Source organism: Schistocerca serialis, chromosome 9, assembly GCF_023864345.2.
Source record: "Schistocerca serialis cubense isolate TAMUIC-IGC-003099 chromosome 9, iqSchSeri2.2, whole genome shotgun sequence".
In the NCBI taxonomy this organism is placed as follows: domain Eukaryota; kingdom Metazoa; phylum Arthropoda; class Insecta; order Orthoptera; family Acrididae; genus Schistocerca; species Schistocerca serialis.
In genome coordinates this window covers 444,091,958-444,113,905 of record NC_064646.1, presented here as the reverse complement: position 1 = coordinate 444,113,905, position 21,948 = coordinate 444,091,958, and the positions used below count along the sequence as shown (strand labels likewise).

Sequence of the window (21,948 nt, the reverse complement as noted above, 5' to 3'; positions counted from 1 at the left end):
TGTAATTATCCTCCATTAAAATTCTAGTTATGTGGCTAATAACCTTCATCATTTACAATAAAAGAGGAAACATTTGTTTATGTATTGAACATATGAAGCCTAATTTCATTACACCTGGATCAGACTAACACAATGATTGACAGACACAGAAAGGGGAGATGATGTCAGTTGCCTGTTACAAGCCCACCCAATGTGGCTGCAGTAGCAACAGCTTTTCAGATCAGTACTGATTTGATTTGCACATTTTCCATTAATCTGCAGCTCTCAGTTCACCTTATGGGATCATAATAACCTTTACCATTTTGTTGCTCTCTCTTACTATTAGCTATCTACAGTCTTTGGCATATTATAAAAAAGAATCTGCACAAACAAAGAAAGCATACGATGAACAACAGTATGTTCATGACCATAATTGTTGTCTGTAGACTGATATAGCAAAGGCCAACAAATCAGAAGACATGGCCAAGTTCGTTCTCTGGTTGGTTGTTGCTGTGCTAGCTTTCATGTAAACAACTAGCTGTTAACCACATTGTTGTTCTGGTCTGGGCATAACTGATTGTGTTCTTGCCAAATACAGATTTAGCTGCAGTGTTATTTCTCAGTTGCATCAGAAGGAATTAGTTATCAAAAGTTTCACTTAAGGTACAAGGTCTATCTAAAACTGTCTGTATTGCATGATTGTTTTTCATGAATACAGACAAGTTTATTCTGTAACGTTATTCAGTAAATTGCCAATGATTTGGACTGTGGACCATTGCATAATTTCAGGTTTTTGCATACATGTATGCTAAGTCGTTACTTGATGCGGACCTTCCACATAACCCACACAAAGTTGTGGTACTCAGTGCACATATCTATGCTCCATTGGCTTTTAGTGGGTGCTGTATCTTCTTTTGCAGCTTGAGACCACAGCTCTAGCCATATGCCTGTTAGGTTTCTTGTCAGCATTAAGTTAATTGATGATACATGACTGGTATGTCAAAGTCATCTTGTGCATATGTATTCTGTGGTATTTATTGTAGGTTCACATTGTATTACTCTTGACTGTTTTATTGTAATGAGCATTATAATATTCTTGTAATTTCTACCTCATGTAAAAAGAAATTTTGTTTATTATCTGTCATCGTATGATGGGCGAGTCCTGAAACATGTCATGACAAGAAACAGTACATAAAAAAAAAAAAAAATAAAAGCCTGTGAATATTTTTGCACAATTTTACAGTATTTTGAAACCTATTTCATAATTTTTGATCAACGAACGTAAAAACATATTTGACGTCATAAATTATTCCACATCCATAATTCAAATATAGTGTTCTTGAAAACGACGGTCTAAACTGTAGAACTTTATGGAGACTAGATTGAGAATGTGAATTTTGCAGGCAGACATGTTGTCATTTCAAAGATTTCTAGCATCTTTGAACCCATATTCTAAGAAAATTATTACGTTACTTACATGTTTTGAATGTGTCAACACTGACTAGTCTTGTACTCATAAGGGACTGTGTGATCAAATTAAGTTACAACAAATTAATTAATAAGTCAAATGTCAGTGTTTTAAAAGTTACGCAATATTATTAATTCTTACCTACAGTAATACGTCAAATGAAAGGGAGTCAAATGTCATGTGGCACACACATATAGCCCAAAAAGAATTTCTTCCCATATGTTTATCAGCATGTCTGGAAGAAATTGACAGCTGCTTCATTTGTGATTCTCTAGTTGGACAAGCGTGCTGGTAGGGGGCGCACAAAGTCCTTTATAAATTCCCTCTCCCACAGGTGCACCACCATAACTGAGTAGTCAGTGTAGCTAGGTGCCATGTGGAGAACCCACGTTACATTCCTGTCATTGCCAGGGATTTTTCTTTGGTGGGAGGACTGGAATGGGTACACTCAGCCTCATGATGCCAATTAAGGGGCCACCTGAGAGAAGTAGCAGCTGCAAAGCCAACAACAGCTGGGAGAGCATTGTGCTGACCCCACACCCTACCATACCGCATCCAAGTGATGCCATTTGTTGAAGGTAACATGGCAGTCGATCAGTCACAGTTGGCCCATTTTGAGGCCAGAGTGGCAGAGCTTTGCATTTTTGCCATTCCTACAGGAAAATAAATAAGTAAAAAAAATGCTACTGCATAGTACCAGATCAAATGAACAAAGTGTACATGGCAAATGAACTGTGTCATCTGGCCCTCTGTGCCCACCAGCTAGGGGTATCATTAATTAATTAACCCTGCAAACAGCAACACCAGTGTTGAGGAGCAGCATCTTGTTATCAAATAAAATTCCCTGGTATGTTTTGTAGCTTAGGACTGCTCTAAGCAGTTTTCATTGCATTCTCAGCATGGCTGATGGAAACTGGCTTTGGCATTGTCAAATGTTGATCTGACTGTGTTGTGAAAAATATGTCTCAAAAGAACATAATAAGTGAATCCTAAAAGCAAGTTCATACTTTGCGAGTCAAATTAAGATTGCATAACCAAACTGGAGTTTTCAATGCCACTGATGTACGCATTATGGGCATTTATGATTCCATAAAGATAAAATTTCACTACTGAAGGCAATACTTCTTACTGCAGCAGCATTTTGTTTGCAGATTCGGCAGTCAGGGTGTAAACTGTCAGCTTTATAATATGTAACAGCTGTGAGTGATATGACTGTAGTTGAAAACATGTCCTTGAAACCTCCAAAGCCATCACTGAAATTGGTAATTTATGACTAGACCACTTCAAAGGTTTCATATGGGAACATAAAAAAGACTCATGTTCTGCATTAAGTTCAAACACTCTTCTTAGTCATTCCAAACTTCTTTACAAATGCAATCAAGTCTTTCAAACTAATGACACATTATGTGTGTGTTATCATTGCTGAAGGAATTGCAATTGAACTTGGTACAAAACAGGCAGCGAACTAAAATCATAGATTTACCCCTTTCAAACTGCAAAATACAGCAGTAATTGTGTTCACAAGTATCATCTTTACTAGTGATGCTTCCAAGTGTTTGGTTAAGAAAGCAGTTTATGAGCAACTACTAAACTGGCATATTAATTGTTTCTTTCAGTTTTGAATCATTTACTGTATGTTACAGCTAAGATGCATAGTGGAAAATCAGAATTCCAATGTTTTTTGTGGAACATTCAGAAATGTAAAGGGCTGGTAAACAGATTGTTAGCTGCGCTGCGGACAGTTGAAATAATGCAAGAAGAGAACATACATATTATATAATAACAGAAATATCACTATTCTGGGTTTATGAGGGGCACAGTGAAGAGTATTACAAGGTTTTCAGTTTGTCATGAACGTTGCATTAAAGAAACAGTCTTTTCCTGTTATGTGACTGACAGTACAGCACAATGTAAGGTTCATGCCAAAGGATAAATTTTATCGGTTCTCTCTCTCTCTCTCTCTCTCTCTCTCTCTCTGTGTGTGTGTGTGTGTGTGTGTGTGTGTGGTGTTTTTTTTTTTTTTTTTCTTTTTGAGGGAGGGGATCTCTTTTGTGAGTACATACTACTAGATGGTATTCTAGGTGCCAATTGGCTTTGATCTCGTTTGTGTTTGGGACACTTGCTTTCTTATATTCCAGCCTTCTAAACCTTTTCATTATTTATTATACGGTCCCCTTCTTTGGTTTGATTTGATACTTCCTTTCTAAATTTTACTGAAGTGTGGATCGCACAGGGATACCCAGTGTGTTTTTTACAATGATACTATGCCCAAAACCCAGCACAGTAGCCATTCTGTTGTGTGAGGCGTTGTCAAGTACCCATACAATGGTAGCCCCCAGACGATGCTGGGATTGTAGTGTTGGTGCCCAAGGTGGAAACACCCCATGAAGCCAAGGAATATGCCTGGGGCATGGGGCTCTGGACAATGATTTGCTAGCCAGGTAACAGCTGCTCTAGCTGGATGGTGCCTATGGAGAGAGCTGCCATTTGGTGTGGGCAGTACCATGGCAGAAGATTTTCACATTAAACAAATTAAATTTTCTTCTGCTGATGGCTACACAGTCCCAGCAGTCACTTCTGAAGCTAAGTCATATTGCAATGCTGAGAGATATGACACCAAAATGTTCCCTTCCATGGCTACACCCATAGGAGGAATGTAGGGTGCAGAGACAAGGAGAGAAGTACTCCCCCATACTTGTTTGTTCTGAGATGGATTCCTTTTGAACTACAACGCCTTTGTTCTTCACTGAACATCTTAAGAACAGATTTGGAGAAGTGGCATAAATCGATGATGACCTGGGTGACAGTGATCATTTTATGATCATTTTGACCCTTCCTTGGCATCATTCACCAGGGTGTCCATAGGTGTAAATTCAGATGAGCTCCATCCAAAGCTGACTGGAACGCTTTCACCACTGCTGTTGCCTTTCACACCCCACCGTGTGGAGGTATCTATATGGTTGCCTGGAGCACAACTGCAGCCATTCTATCAGCAGCTGATTCAGCGATCCCCAAAATCATCGTGGCCATTAGAAACCACAGATGGGCTCTCCATTGCCATAAGTGACATCAGTTGACGGAGCACCTCATTACCTTTAAACAGCTCCATGCTCAGGTCCACCACCTCATAAAACAACACAAACTGTAATGCTGAGAGCAGTAAGTTGCTACCATTGGACCACATACCCCTCCTTCATAGATTTTGGCAAAGATTCAACAACGTGTCTATGGACACCAGTATATGGTGTGCTGAGCCAGATGGTGTTGCCAAACATTTTGGTTTTCATCATACTTGAGCTTCTACATATGAGAATTCTCAGCCTGCATTCTGTGTCCTCAAACAGTGGGTAGAGCGACTTGCGTATTGGGTATTAAACTGAGGACCTAGAAACAATGGAGAGGCTTCGTCCCACCATAGCCCTCACTGGTTCACTACCCCACAACAGGCAACAGCAGTTCACCCACCCACCACTGCCCCACACCAAACCCAGGATTATTGTGTGGTTCGGCCTCCAGTGGACAGCCACCCCCCCCCCCCCCCTGCGTATGTCTCATACCAGACTAGTGTAGCCCCAAATATTTGCATGATAGAGTATTTATGGTGTACGCGTATGTGGAGACTGTTTGCACAGCAATTGCCGACATAGTCTAACTGAGGCGGAATAAAGGGAACTGGCCTGCATTCAATGAGGCAGATGGAAAACTGCCTTAAAAACCATCCACAGGCTGCCCGGCACATCGGATCTCAACACTAATCTGCCAGGCGGATTTGTGCCGGGGACTGGCACACCTTCCCGGTCGGGAAAGAGCGACTTACTTTACCATTTACTACATGTCACCTAGAATCTCATAGTGCTCCGTTCAGTGAGTGGGAATTCTGCAGTGCCCTAGCCCTTCACTCTGACATGGCTCCAGAATCAGACTGCATCCACAGCCAAATGCTCAGACCCTTATCAGTGGATTGCTAGTGTCACAGTCTTGCCATTTTCAGCTGTATCTGGAGCGAGGGTGAGTTCCTGCCTCAGTGGTGAGAAAGCTTGATCATCCCAGTATTGAAACCAGGCAGACACCCCCTTGAGATGGGCAGCTATCACACAATTAATCTCACATGTTGGTACCTTGAGTCTCAGGGTGCCTTAGCTCCATCCTGGGGTGGTTTTTGCCAAGGCCATTCTACTGCTGACAAGTTGTTCTGTCTGGAGACCACTAGTTGGTCAGCTTTATCCAGAGTCAACACCCTATTGCTGTCTTTTTTCATTTACATATGGCACCACATTGCATCACCACATCCTCCATGAGTGGGGTCTCTGAGCCCAACTCCCAGTTTCTATCTGGAACTTCTTGTCTCGCCATATTTTCCAGGCCCAAGGTGGTGGTTCCCACAGTACTCCCCATATACAAGAGACAAGGTCCCACAAGACTCTCTATTGGGTATTACCCTTTTTCTAGTGGCTATTAATGGTCTAGCTGCAGCTGTGGGATCTACAGTGTTACTCTCCTTGTATGCCGACAGCTTTTGCATCTGCTATTGCTCCTCAAATGTCAGTTTTGCTAAACGCTGACTGCAGTGTGCCATACAAAACACACAGTCCTGAGCTCTGACTTGTGGATTCCAGTTTTCTGCCACCAAAACATGTGGCACGTACTTCTGTTGCCTCGTACTACCCTTTTGTGTACTTACCATTTTTTGGGATTGGTCTTTGATGCCCAGTTGACATGGCTTCCCTGTCTTTGCCAACTTAAGCAAACATTTCAGTTACAGCTTAATACTTGTTTGCCATCTCAGTAACACCAGCTGGGGTACAGACCACTTTACAATTTTGCAGCTCTACAAAATTCTGATCCTGTTGTATATTGATTATGGCAGCCTCCTGTATGGTTCAGCATCACCTTCAGCATTGCAGATGCAGGATCTAGTACACCATTGTGGGGTTCGACTTGCAATGGATCCTTCAGAATTGCAGATGCAGGATCCAGTTCACCAGTGTGGGGTTCGACTTGTGACAGGCCCTCCAACATAGCAGATGCCGGATCTGGTACACCACTGTGGGTTCCGACTTGCAATAAGTGCTTTCCGACCAGCCCTGTGAACAGCCTTCTTGCAGATCCCCTACAGATCAAGTGCCAACCAGTTTTGCTCAACTGTGCACAACAGAGGCCAAGGTCTGGAGTCATGAGCGCAGTTCAGATTCTCTGCTCTGAACTCCATCTTTCCCCACTGTCGCATCTTGTCAGGGAGCTGTAGCTTGTGCCCCATAGTGTACACTCCATTTTCAGATCTGCCTTGACCTGTCGGTTTGACTGAAAGACTTAGTAGATCCTATGATTTTCCACCACTTGTTTCTGGATGCCCTTGACGCTCAGACATGGTATACACTGATGGTTTTACAGACAAACTGGTTTTGCCTGCACATATGCAAGATACAGTGAACTACAATGCCTGTTGAATGGTTTTATTGTATTCACTGCAGAATTGGTTGCCATTTCTTGAGTCCTCAGCCAGCTGCATTCTTGCACTGACGAGTCATTCTTAGTCATCAGTGTCTCCTTGAGTAGTTTCCAGGCTGTTGACCAGTGCTACCCTGGACATCCATTAGTTGTTATTATGCAAGATCTCCTGTATGACCTCCACCATGCTGGATGGTCAGTCATATTTGCCGTGTTGTCCGAACAAGACACAGCCAAGGGCAAAAGCACCACAGGCACAAAGATGTGAGCTGGTACCAGTGCCAAAGAGGGTTTCCACTTGTGCGAGTTCCACCAGCACCACGGGCAGTGCAGAGAATGAAGATGTTGAATTTGCCTTGGCCAATTGCCGGCTGAGTACAATCAGCCAGTGACCAGACAACAATGGACAGAAGCCTACTCAAAAGATAGAATAACAGCTCTAGCCCACTTAGTTATAGATCATCATCCAGGGCTGACTTTGACAGGGAACAGTGTTTAGTGAACTCTTAGAAATGAACAGTCAGTTGTTGTAAATTGCATTTGCTATGTACTGTGAAGTTTACCTATGATTATTTGCACTTAGCCATTGAGGGCCTTTTTGTGTTGCAGACTTCATTATTCAACAAGTTACAAAGGTAAGTAAACCTTTTTAACTGAGTTGTGTGACTTGCTTAATAATTTGTTGGAGTGTTGTAGAACCTTTGTTGTCCTATCCTGTTACCTGACCCTGGGGCATAGCTGTGTAGTAGTGGCAGGGAGAAATTGTCCTAGCAGTGTACTGCACCAAAGCTGTTTCACGAACTCCCAAACTCGGTGTACTGTAATAACAGTGGCAACTCTGCGTCCACAGCAGTAGCAACTAGGCCTTTACAAAACTGGCAATGAGGGTTAACAAAAGTCTTTGTCTAGACTCTTGGACACATTGAGATCCCAGGGAATGAAGATGCTGGTTGGTTGGCCAAGTTGGCTACCTAGATGCTGACTTTGGGGATGGAGGTGGCAGAACTAGATCTTTGTTCAACTCTACACTGGCAATTGTTGGAGGCTTGGAAAGTGGATTGCTGTGCCCTGATTTACCTGGATAAACTGCGAACCATAAAGGAGACCATGACCATGTGGCAATCTTCCCTTCATGCTTTACTTATGGTATCTACTGTCCTCTGTCAGTTTCACATTGGTAACGTTTGGCTAGCTGACAACCACATTCTCCAAGTGGTGCCCATGTCACAGTGGTCCACATCCTACTCAACTACCCTGATTTGACCACATTATTTGCAAAACCTTAACTTTGTAGACATGCTACCTCTGGGCTAGCAGATGATGCCAGACTGACCAATTTGGTTTTATGTTTTACTGTGAAGAAGGTTTTTACTCCTTTCTGTGACATAGGGTACATTAGTATTGTTGGTCGATTGAGGGACTGGAGGAGTGCCCTGTCACTGCTCTGACCCGAGGGGCCCATGGCTGCCCTTACTCAGTAGTCCATTGTGGCTCCTGCCATTCCTCCTTTTCACAAAGTTCAGGTCCTGAAATTGTGTTCCATATTCCCTCCAGATACGAATCCATCAAGATTTTCCAGACCAAATTGGGACTCATCTGAATAAAGAACATTAGTCTACACTGTTTGACTGTCTTCTGTGAAGATGCACCAGACGTATACATACAGCAGGGCTCCGACAATAAAGTCCACTCTGCTGAAGCCTTCTGTACACTGTTTGCTTGGATGCTGCAAGGTCAGATGCCAGTTGTCATGCAATACTAAGACAGTACCATCATGCCCTTAAAACCAAATAAAGATCCACTCTTTCTGATGTCACATGTGGTTGGCCCTGTCCTGGTCTCTGGGATATAGTTTTGGTCTCTATAAACTGTTGCCTCATTCAAGAAACAATGGAACGATTTACATTAAGCCATCAGGTCACATCAGTTTGCAACTCTCCTGCTTCCATTCTTCTTATGGCCCTCTACAGCAGAGAGTCTGTAGGCATATTCTCTGTGCCATACTGCACCATCTGTGACTGCACACAGCGATTATAGATGTGGAACTACCCAGCAAACACTACCCTGCTTGATAGGTGCCCTGACATCATTGCTAGCATGGTTATCTGTTGATCGTAACGCCATCTTCGGCGCAGAACATGATGGTAACGACATTTTTTGACAGTTTGTATGATTATATTGTGAATTAGACACAGGATGGGTAAATAGCAGTTTGTTGCTCTAATTTTGGACACTGGTGTAGTTTTCTTGTGGTCATGCAGGTGGAGTATGGAAGCACTGGTTGAACGCAGAGGGTCTGCCTCCGGTCACATATGTCCCAGGGGCCTCCAGCTGTTTTCTGGGGGGTCACAACTCTCCGACCTTCACCCTTTTACACCTCTCTCACTTCAGCTAGCTTCTGTCTCTTGGCGTTCTTGGATACGGTTGAAACCATTGTGATTTGTCTTCTGTGTACTTTCTCTCTGGGGACTATTCCTGGCTTGACACACAAAGGATTAAGCGACTGATGACCTCATAGTTTGGTCCCTATAACACCATCCATCCATCCCTCTTATCAGGAAGGGGTGCAGAGGCAGTCCCTATGGACAGGCTGTTATGTTAGATAGAAGAACTGGCTTAGTTGCCTTCAAGTCGTGGATGTGTGAACAGTGTACCTGAAGTATAAGTGCTGAGAGTGAACCATCAATCAGCTTTTTGCAACAAAGTGGTACATTAAACTAAACAAAGATGATTGATATGATGTTTTTGGTTTACAAGAGGCCTCAAAAGACATTTTGTTATGATGATTGGGGCAGTCCAGCCAACTTCAGTGTGGTATCTGGTTTGCTGCCAACTTCCAGGGGGTGTATGAAGACTGAAGAAAATACCTGCAGTGTTGTATTGCTACATAAGTCATATTCTCAAGAATATTATCCCACTGTGCACATATTTGCAACAGATTCCTTTTTAAACTACTTCAGTCTCAGCAATTATTGAACAAATAATGCATACTGAGCATGCTGATTTCAGTATTTATGCACAGTCTTTGTACCTACAACTCGTGTCAGATTATGCATACTTCTGCTGAGTTATTTTATCTCCACTAGGGACCATTTCAAGCAATTGGTAGTGAGTGTTCATTCTAATTAGTAAGCTTAAAGGAGACTTACATCACAACCAATGAAAAACTGGAGTCTATCTTCAGTGTCATCAAGCCGGTGCTCTGCATCATATTCCTCAGCTGCAGGCAACAGAACAGCTTCGGCAAACTCCATTTCACTTTCTTCCCCCTCTGTAAAAAGAAATCATCATTTAGCTTTTTGTCTTGTTACTTTTATCATTCATTATTACCCATCTTTATTTGCTTTGTTTCATAGTAAGTAATAATACTAAAACTGAGTATACTATTGCAATTTACATGCAGGCAAAAAGCTATCATATAATATGGCGATAGTGAAAATTAGAGATGACTTGGTGTTACTAAACATACACTCTTCTTAAACTGTTGATGAAATTGGTAGTAACACTTACAAATTTTATTCCAAATGGATATGAATTTGTAAGTGACACACTTTCATACCAGATGATTGATCAAATGTTATAATCAATCAGTTATGCAAAACTTGTGTTGCTCATTGTACGACAATCACTCAAAACAAATGTCAACTTAAAAGTTCAGACATTTTCGTTGGGGCAAGGAGGGGATAGGGGAAGGGGTATGAATGTTGTAGAAAGGAGAGCTTTCTTAAAATTGTAAAATGGTTACTTTACATTGCTATAACCTTTTCTTTTTACTTAAATATATAGATTGACTTGTACATTGTGTTTTTACTCTATGTCCCTACTTTTGCTCACAGGAGTACCACATTAACATTGCTTTATACACACATATTACATGAGAACAATGCAGACAGAATACTCACCAACAAATAGGATAATAGCTGGATGGTCATGTATTCTTGCAGCAAACCTCTCTGTCAAGATGTTCACCAACTTTGGCTGCCATGGGAACTCCTGAAACATTGTCATACTGTGCAGTTAGCTTCTCTTCCTCTATTTTCTTCACCCTTAACCCTAAACATCTCTCAAATGTGCATAACTAGAAACATGTGGTCCACCAAACTTTGTAATGTTTTTAATCACAGTACTTCACATTAGCTGCCAGAAATTAAGTAAATAGTCAGCTAATTCATACTGAAAGTAAATTTAATATTATTCAGCATGTATAAGGACTTTGATGATTACATTATCTAAAATGAACCAAATATCATACGTGTGTGCTGTCATTTATTATTAGTCTTCAAAAATTTGCTAATATTGTTACAGCAGTCACAAATATAAATGAAAAATAACAGAAAATGTAAATGAAATTAATAATCAAACTAACTGAAAATATTAAATCACACGACTTTTGCATAGTCAAAGTATATCTTTGTACAGTACTTCAGGTAAATTAGTTGATAAAATTTGGTGCATGTGCCATTTTCTTTTAGTGGACCCAGATCATTTTATACACTTTTACCTCTTTTCCATTCTGTCACTTGGTATGCCTCTAACATTTCATAATCAAATAAATCCTACAAATATTTGAGATTTAGTGGGCTTTTGTCCCAAAATTCAAATCTTGGCTCTTAGTCCAAATATTCCTTTTTTCAAAATGCAATGCTTTCTTTTTTTTGCGCTAACAGGCTCAGAACATCCCTCCTTGAAATCATTTGAAATAATTTTTGTTCTAGTAGTGTGTCTGCTGCGAGAAATTATCTGTAGTACAGACAGTGCTTTTTTTCTAAAAAAAGTTTGATGGTACTCCGACATGGGATATAATGCAGCAAAAATTAGTTATAACTGAAGCATAGGATACCACCCGTCTGCTTTTAGCCATGACATCATCAACATGTTGAACTACAAAAAAAAATGGTATTGGACTCTTCAGTTGACTTTACAGCTCAAATGAAGCAGGCGGTACCACGAAACACACAAACATACAAGAGAAAGTGGTATCGAACACTTCAGTTTACATCATCTCAAATGAAGTATGCGATTTGAGCGTACGCATATCTGTTTAGCACTTTCATCGCCCACCAGTTAAGGCAAACCCAATCAAGCAGGGCCTGACAAATGAATATGACAACATACGTGATTCTGGAGAATATCAGGAATATGAAACATTTCCTAATCTGTCCCTGTAAATGTATGCTCGATGAATTATGGCAGAGAAGCAAGGAAGCACTGGACAAAAACCCAATTTTGGACTGAAAAACTTGGAGCTCCAACAAAAAGAAGTAAGAAAGATGTCAGAATGATTATTTCAAATAAAAGCAGCAATATTAATCTTTTAGGTGGTGGTGTTAACAAATTCATGTTTCAAAAAGTACCATTTTAATGCTTTTTGGGAAAAAAATCAATTTTTGAAAACATGATGTAATTGGATAGATAAAAAATCTACTCACCAAGCGGAAGCATGTGAACACACATAAGAAGGTATTACATATGCAACCTTTTGGAGACAGTGGCTCCTCCTCCTGGCAGAAGGGTTGAAGAGGAAGGAAGAGGCATGAAGGGAGGTTTAGGAAAAGGGGTAGAGTTCAGAAAAGTCACCAGAACACTGGGTCAGGAGAGCCTTACCAGACAGGATAAGAAGGAAAGATTAATTGTTGGGGGCAGCACTGGGCGAGATTTGAAAACCTAAAATCTTAAAGGTGGAGGATAAACTAATATGCAAAGCAGAGAGTACTGCTAAAACATCATGCACAAGTTAATAAGAGTGAAAAGCTAATGGCATTGTATGTGATAGGGGTGGGAGGGGGATGGCAAAAAATAGACAGGTTAGAAAATGAAAGAGGTAGAAAGCTAGAATGGAGTTAAGAAAAGAATAGCTACTGTGAAGAAATGCTGAAATCAAAGAAATTAACATAAATTTAGGCCAGGTGGGTAGCGAGAACCAAGGACATGTTGTAGTGCCAGTTCCCCACATGCTGAGTTCTGAGAAACTGGTGTCTGGGGAAAGAATCCAGATTGCACGTGTGGAGAAACAAGCACCAAGGTTATGACTGTCATGTTGTAGTGCATGCTGTGCAACAGGATATTGTGTGTTGTCAGTGTGCACCCTCTGCCTATTCCCGTTCGTTCTTTGCTATTGGTGTTTTTAGTGTCCATTCATCAGAGCCATATAGAAGTGCAGGTCAGGTATCACATCTTACAAATTGAACTCTAAGGTTTAGATTTAGGTCTGTACTAATGAGAATTTTTGTGACTTTTATGAAAGTGTTGCTAGTATTGTTTATGCAATATTTTATCTCCATGTCTGATTTTTATAGAGTCATGTTCCAAGGACCTTCCTCCTGGACAAAAGAGACAGTGTGAATAGGAATCCGGCCAGAGGTTCAGTCATGAATGTACAATCAATTTCTCTTCATCATAAGATCATTTCCATTACTAAATTTGAGTCTCTGCAAAATTCATACTTTAATCTTTTTTCAAAGAAGGATCACAAAAAAAAAAAAAAAAAAAATAAAATAAAAAAATATTTAATCTCTCATGTGGCATATTAACAAATTTGCTTTTATTACAGCTTAAGCCCACTTTTCTGAAGAATGTGAAAAGCATACAGAATTTTGAGTTCTCTTGGGTCTTGCTCCCTTATATTCAGGTCAGTAAATGTGATTTAAAATGTTATTTCAAATGAAAATTTGATTAAAGGTACTGGTTATGGATTAACCTAGCCTCACCTTCATTTCTGTTGTAGTAAACATAATCATTTGTTAAGTAGCCTTTATAAATAAAATTATTTAATGCAGACAACTTTCCCATTAAAGTAATATTGACATTATCTTTTATAAATAATTTTAATTGCCTTTTGTAAATAATGTACATACGCAGACTAAAGTGACAAATGGAACTTTGTCCCAAGGCCTGGATTCAAATCCGAGCCCCCTGCACACTAGGTATATGCACTGACTACACAAGCAAGCCTCCCTCCTCAGTCCAAATTCCTCGTTCATGCCTCACCCCACTTGGTGTTCCCCCTAAACTCAAACAATGTTGCAGAGGCTCTCCAGGTGTGTTGGACTAGCATCTTATAGTTTCATTTCATTAAAGCGCCTGTGCCTGGGTTTCAGCCAGGACCCCCTTTTCAGTCAGTGGTGAGCTGCTAGTCCAATTCAGTTGGAGAGCAGTGCTGTTGAAGTTGAGGAGGAATACCAAGTGGGCTGAGGTGTGAATGGGAATTTGGAATTAGGAGGGAGTCATGCTAGGGTAGCACATGTAGTTGTGCAAAGCGTCTATGCCCCAGGTGGCATAGTGGTTAGTGCATCTGCCTAGTGAACAGGAGATCTGAGTAACGTTGGGTAATTTTTGGCAGTGCTACAGAGTACTGGAAGAAAAGAAGCTAATCTCAAAAATTTGATGTGATTTGTACATAGCAGAATAAAAGGATTATAGGGATAACATCACCTACCCACACTAATTTCAGATGCACTAACAACCACTTTTATTTCTCAAAGACAAAAAAACACGATACAACACTCAAAAAACCAAACAAGAACAGCACAAAGATAGTCTGTGTGTACAGGAGTGTACTTCACCAGTCACACTCGATTAATTGATCTTTTTGCTGCTACAGTGTCAGTAGTTTTATTATAAACAAGAGTATTCAGAGAAACCCACAACTTAATAAGTAGTCTGGCAGTGCAGGGATAAGGTAAATTAAAGTGTTAAAAGAATTTGTAATAAGTATTACTGCTAATTAGTAAGCTGGAGTGAGGGTGTCTGAATGAACCCAGTTAATCAGCAAGTAACTAGTATTTTTAAGCCGAGCTCAGGCCTCAGCTTTTCTATCTGTGGGTTAGGCTTTTTGGTGGGAAATATAATTCAAAAAGGTAGTGTAACAATAGCTGGAAATTGTTTACACTAAAACACAATTCAGGATATCTGGTAAATTTGAAATTGCTCTTCACAGCATTATGAAAATACATGAAGCATAATATGATACTTCTTAACTGTTGGAGCTGGAGAGTGACTGGAGACTGGCATTTGTGTATGGGTGTGGCTGATGCATTGACCCTAACTCAGTCACATCATACATGAAAGAGTCTGCATCGGAAGACTTCTGATAAGAGGTTTCCTTAATGGGCAATTTCCAGAATAATTCAGTGTGACCTAAAGCTGCATCCAATCAATCTCAATGTTTTCACTATACATATTTTATGAGCAGTTCTTGTGAAAGCCAGACCTGCAGAGTAAATCAGGTGCTACTGAAAGAGCTACAAGCAGACCAAAAGTAGCACATTCATTTAATATATTCGTTTGAAATGGAAGGGAAAGTGGAATATCAAAGAGATGTGCTGTGCTTACCAAAACATGACTTGAAAATTAATGAAATGGAACTGATGAATTAAGAAGGATTCAAGATAATAGCATATCAATGTATAACAAGTAAACTAAAATGCTGAATAGCTGCAACTACAAAAAGTTGACTGGCAGAACCTAAATGTTTGTTAATATTATATTGAAGAGGTCTCTGAATGGTGCAGCAGTTAGCTTGTTAATAATGTTATGTAATCATACCGTTTGTGAGAATTTGGATGTTGATTTTCTGAGTATTACCACTGATTGAAGATATCTGTAGTTGTTCCATTTAGCATGCTCCTTTGCCAAACAAAAATTTCTTCAATTAAAGTACATCATGAACCTAAAACATGGCATTTTTCATAATTTTGGCACAACAGATTTTACCAATTGTTTTCAAGAGATCCTTTAATTTTTGAAACAGACATAATATAAGTAAGCTGCTGCTTTTATTTGTCTGCTAGAATGACTAATCACAATAAATGAATGCTTCACATCAGGGACATTTCCAGAGCAGTTAAAACAGGCAAGAGTTGTACCTTTGCTTAAGAAACGTAATGCAGAAGACACAGAAAATTACCGGACCATTTCCCTGCAGTCACCATTCTCAAAAATAATAGAAGCAATTACAAAAGACAGATTAATGACTTACCTGAATAAATACAATCTTTTAAGAAAATCACAGTTTGGTTTCCAAGGTGGCAAAAATACGGAGTCAGCCATAATAGAATTCACAAAAGTTGTACTTGATGCTCTGGACAAACATTAGTGTGTTACAGGCATATTTTTTGATCTTTCTAAGGTCTTTGACACAGTCGACCACAAGATTCTATAAAATAAATGAGAAGTATTAGGGATAAGACGGGTAGGTAATGGCTGGTTTCGAACATAACTAGCAGATAGGGTACAAAAAGTAGGGATAACACATACTTCAAATAGATCTAGTAAAACACTTATCAGAACCAAAATACATTAATATGGGAGTTCTGCAAGATAGCATATTAGGACCAATACTATTCCTAATACACATCAATGACTTTCCCAGTAGGGTCACTCAAGGTGAAACAATTGTCTTCGATGATGAAAGCAATATTATAGTCACTGAAGAAACAAGAGAACTCCTTGCAGAGAAAGGAAATGAAGCTCTCAAGGAAGTTTACGATTAGTCAATAAGCAATAAAGTGACATTAAACATAAATAAAACTAATGCCATGAATTTCAGTTTGAAGAGGGAAAATGACAATGTTAAATTAAATGTAGATGGCACCTCTATAGATTATGTAACGAATGCAAAATTTCTAGGAATGAATATTGATTCTCAGCTGAAATGGTGTGAATACACAAAGGTACTTGCAAACAGAATGTCATCAGCATGTTATGCCCTTAGAATCCTATCATCAGTGTGTACCATGCAGTGTCTTTTAGTTACATACTGTTCATATGTACATTCAATTCTTAGCTATGGCAGTCTTTTTTGGGGAAAAATGCACAAAATATGAACACAGTTTTCAATCTCCAGAAAAGAGCCATAAGAATAATAACCAAAAATAGTATTCATTGTAAAGATCTGTTCAAAACACTGGGGATTTTAACTGGTCTGTGTGAATACATTTACCATTCAGTTGTACACATCAAAAATAACAATGGTAATTACTCACAAACAGCTCTGTCCATGACCATGGAACAAGAGCTAGACTCAACTTACGTTTACCAAGAGAAAATAAACATAAAACTCAAAACAGCGTATTCTACCAAGGAATAAAACTTTACAATAAATTACCAAAAGAGATTAAAGAAACTGCAAAAATACACTTATTTAAAATGCAATACATTTTACACATTGAGGGAATACTTAGATTAAAGAGTAGAGGTTTGGTAAAAAAAAGGTTATACAAATAAATAATTATAATGATTATAAAACATCCAACGGTCCACATAACACCTTCACACTATGTTTTTTTCCTTATTTTTTTTTTTTCCTTTTCTAGAAAAACTTACTTCGAAGCTATGCATAACATAATACTAACACCTCTTCCTCTTTCTGAGCTCAACATCTCATTCATTATAAAGGGATACTGACTCAGTTTCTCAGGACAGCAAATGGGAAGTTGCAGTAAAGAAAATAGCGCAGGAATCGCCTGTGTGTGTGTGTGTGTGTGTGTGTGTGTGTGTGTGTGTGTGTGTGTGTGTGTGTGTGTGTGTGTGTGCAGTGACTGATAGTGAGATATGAGTGAACAGTGTGGCATTACATTATTTAATAAGTTATTTGTAAAACCACCACTACTACTACCCATCATTTCTAATTATGAAGCAACTCGTGAAACTAGTCATTTCCCGCCCCCCCCCCCCCACCCCCCCTCCCCTGTAAATCTGTGTAGGTAGTCTCACTTTTGCGGCTGATAAAGGCATATTACAAAAAATGGTACATCTTTTTCTACAAGTTGGGTTGGGTTATTGGGGCAAAGAGACCAAACAGCGAGGTCGTCGGTCTCATCAGATTAGTGAAGGCAGTCGGCGGTGCCCTTTCAAAGGGACCATCCCGGCATTTTGCCAGAGCGATTTAGGGAAATCACGGAAAACCTAAATCAGGATGGCCAGACGCGGGATTGAACCATCGTCCTCCCGAATGCGAGTCCAGTGTACTAACCACTGCGCCACCATGCTTGGTGTGTTCTACACTCCTGGAAATGGAAAAAAGAACACATTGACACCGGTGTGTCAGACCCACCATACTTGCTCCGGACACTGCGAGAGGGCTGTACAAGCAATGATCACACTCATGGCACAGCAGACACACCAGGAACCGCGGTGTTGGCCGTCGAATGGCGCTAGCTGCGCAGCATTTGTGCACCGCCGCCGTCAGTGTCAGCCAGTTTGCCGTGGCATACGGAGCTCCATCGCAGTCTATAACACTGGTAGCATGCCGCGACAGCGTGGACGTGAACCGTATGTGCAGTTGACGGACTTTGAGCGAGGGGGTATAGTGGGCATGCGGGAGGCCGGGTGGACGTACCGCCGAATTGCTCAACACGTGGGGCGTGAGGTCTCCACAGTACATCGATGTTGTCGCCAGTGGTCGGCGGAAGGTGCACGTGCCCGTCGACCTGGGACCGGACCGCAGCGACGCACGGATGCACGCCAAGACCGTAGGATCCTACGCAGTGCCGTAGGGGACCGCACCGCCACTTCCCAGCAAATTAGGGACACTGTTGCTCCTGGGGTATCGGCGAGGACCATTCGCAACCGTCTCCATGAAGCTGGGCTACGGTCCCGCACAACCGTTAGGCCGTCTTCCGCTCACGCCCCAACATCGTGCAGCCCGCCTCCAGTGGTGTCGCGACAGGCGTGAATGGAGGGACGAATGGAGACGTGTCGTCTTCAGCGATGAGAGTCGCTTCTGCCTTGGTGCCAATGATGGTCGTATGCGTGTTTGGCGCCGTGCAGGTGAGCGCCACAATCAGGACTCCATACGACCGAGGCACACAGGGCCAACACCCGGCATCATGGTGTGGGGAGCGATCTCCTACACTGGCCGTACACCACTGGTGATCGTCGAGGGGACACTGAATAGTGCACGGTACATCCAAACCGTCATCGAACCCATCGTTCTACCATTCCTAGACCTGCAAGGGAACTTGCTGTTCCAACAGGACAATGCACGTCCGCATGTATCCCGTGCCACCCAACGTGCTCTAGAAGGTGTAAGTCAACTACCCTGGCCAGCAAGATCTCCGGATCTGTCCCCCATTGAGCATGTTTGGGACTGGATGAAGCGTCGTCTCACGCGGTCTGCACGTCCAGCACGAACGCTGGTCCAACTGAGGCGCCAGGTGGAAATGTCATGGCAAGCCGTTCCACAGGACTACATCCAGCATCTCTACGGTCGTCTCCATGGGAGAATAGCAGCCTGCATTGCTGCGAAAGGTGGATATACACTGTACTAGTGCCGACATTGTGCATGTTCTGTTGCCTGTGTCTATGTGCCTGTGGTTCTGTCAGTGTGATCATGTGATGTATCTGACCCCAGGAATGTGTCAATAAAGTTTCCCCTTCCTGGGACAATGAATTCACGGTGTTCTTATTTCAATTTCCAGGAGTGTATAAGTTTCACAGTTAGTTCTTGCCAACACTTTAATTTCTCCCTTATTCACAGCCCAGTCCACATGAATGCAGAGCTTTACGTATTTATAAACAACGTAAACATCTAGGTTAACGTATGCTGCAGCTGAAAAAAAAAAAAAATATACGTGACGTCCAGTTCCCCCCGTATGTGGTAAACGTTATTGTTTTTAACGTCATGTTCGTCTCGCATGTTGTGAACCGAACGATAACGGAAGTTGGTAGGCAGCTCTTTCCGTCTTCGATACAGCGTGTGACGTCTCGCTTGCAAGGTCACTCACCAGCCCGTCCGGGTCGTCGTTGACGAGCGCGCGGCCGTCGTCGGTGATGACGCTGCCGTCGGCGGCGTGCAGCAGCACCAGCGCCGGGATGCCCTGGACGCGCAACAGCGCCGCCAGTTCGCGACGCGTCTCCGCCTCCTCGTAGGCCACCGCCAGCCACGGCATCGTCGACAGGTACGACTCGAAGCTCTCGGCGCTCCTGTAAGGCAGCCAGGGCGAGCCTGAGCGTCCGTCGCCAGCGGTCAGCACGAGAAGCGCTCTCATAAATGTCGCTGACTGGAGATCAATTTTCGTCTCACTAGGCGACCTTACGGGACTTGACCTTCTCGGTTATCTTCATACACAACTGGCCATGAAAATTGCTACACCACGAAGATGACGTGCTACAGACGCGAAATTTAACCGACAGGAAGAAGATGATGCGATATGCAAATGATTAGCTTTTCAGAGCATTCACACACGGTTAGCGCCGGTGGCGACACCTACAACGTGCTGACATGAGGAAAGTTTCCAACCGATTTCTCATACACAAACAGCAGTTGACCGGCGTTGCCTGGTGAAACATTGTTGTGATGCCTCGTGTAAGGAAGAGAAATGCGTACCCTCACGTTTCCGACTTTGATAAAGGTCGGATTGTAGCCTATCGCGATTGCGGTTTATCGTATCGAGACATTGCTGCTCGAGTTGGTAGAGATCCAATGACTGTTACCAGAATATGGAATCGGTGGGTTCAGGAGGGTAATACGGAACGCCGCGCTGGATCCCAACGGCCTCGTATCACAAGCAGTCGAGATGACAGGCATCTTATCCGGATGGCTGTAACGGATCCCTGAGCCAACAGATGGGGACGTTTGCAAGACGACAACCATATCCACGAACAGTTCGACGACCTTTGCAACAGCATGGACTACCAGCTCGGAGACCATGGCTGCGGTTACCCTTGATGGTGCATCACAGACATGAGTGCCTACGATGGTGTACTCAACGACGAACCTGGGTACACGAATGGCAAAACGTCATTTTTTCGGATGAATCCAGGTTCTGTTTACTACATCACGATGGTCGCATCCGTGTTCGGCGACATCGCGGTGAACGTACATTGGAAGCGCGTATTCGTCATCGCCATACCGGCGTATCACCCGGCGTGATGGTATGGGGTGCCATTGGTTACACGTCTCGGTCACCTCTAGTTCACATTGACGGCACTTTGAACAGTGGGCGTTACATTTCAGATTTGATACGACCCGTGGCTCTACCTTTCATTCGATCTCTGCGAAAACCTACATTTCAGCAGGATAATGCACGACCGCATGTTGCAGGTCCTGTACGGGGCCTTTCTGCATACAGAAAATGTTGGACTGCTGCCCTGGCCAGTACATTCTCCAGACCTCTCACCAATTGAAAACGTCTGGTCAATGGTGGCCGAGCAACTGGCTCGTCAGAATACGCCAGTTACTACTCTTGATGAATTGTGGTATCGTGTTGAAGCTGCATGGGCAGCTGTGCCTGTACAAGCCATCCAGGCTCTGTTTGACTCAAAGCCCAGGTGTATCAAGGCCTTCATTACGGCCAGAGGTGGTTGTTCTGGGTACTGATTTCTCAGGATCTATGCACCCAAATTGCGTGAAAATGTAATCACATGTCAGTTCTAGTATAATATATCTGTCCAATGAATACCCGTTTATCATCTGCATTTCTTCTTGGTGCAGCAATTTAATGGCCAGTAGTGTACTTTCAGGATTTGAAGGCCAGTGCCCCGGTATCGATATCATGAAGCAGCACGACAATGTCAACCCCAACAAAAGACTGAATGAATTCAACTTCTTGGGAAATACCATGCCTTTCACAAACAAAAATGAGGTACAAAAAAGTGAGAAATTCATTAATGAGGCGAATGAAAAGGTGAGAAAGAAATCCCTAATAAAGTTTTACAAAACAATGGCAACACCGTCGGTACTTCGTGGCAGCGAAACTTGGACAATAACAGCTGGAAATTAATATTTTTTCTCCGCAAACTGGCGCATTTTTCGGGCTATATAACGACGGTCTGCCAGTGTGGACTTTCTAGTTCTTAGTTGCAAAACCAGGGCACATTACCCTTTAAAGAACAATTGGTGTGTTACTTTACAGCTGTTTGTACGCAGAAAATGGTTTCGTCTGCAAATGGAAATGGTACCTAAATAATTATTATACGTACATATTAGACTGAGAATCTGCGTTTTTTACACAACATTCGAAACTATTCATGTTGTTGAGAATTAGTTCAGATCTATGTAATTTTGTTCGTTACTACAAAATAAGCCATGTTCTCAAGGTCTTCATATGTGG

The 21,948-nt window shown here is 41.9% G+C and overlaps 1 protein-coding gene across 1 annotated transcript in view; it reads right to left on the bottom strand.

Moving 5' to 3' along the window:
* LOC126419232 (nucleoredoxin-like) overlaps positions 1-21,948 on the bottom strand; it is a 228,185-nt gene that overhangs the window by 2,196 nt on the left and 204,041 nt on the right. Inside the window, exons 3-5 of the mRNA XM_050086372.1 lie at positions 19,621-19,819; positions 10,798-10,888; positions 10,045-10,166 (exon numbers count right to left, since the gene is read on the bottom strand). Of these exons, the coding sequence (XP_049942329.1) occupies positions 10,045-10,166; positions 10,798-10,888; positions 19,621-19,785 (378 nt within the window). The 5' untranslated portion in view covers positions 19,786-19,819. The remainder of the gene's footprint in view (positions 1-10,044; positions 10,167-10,797; positions 10,889-19,620; positions 19,820-21,948) is intronic.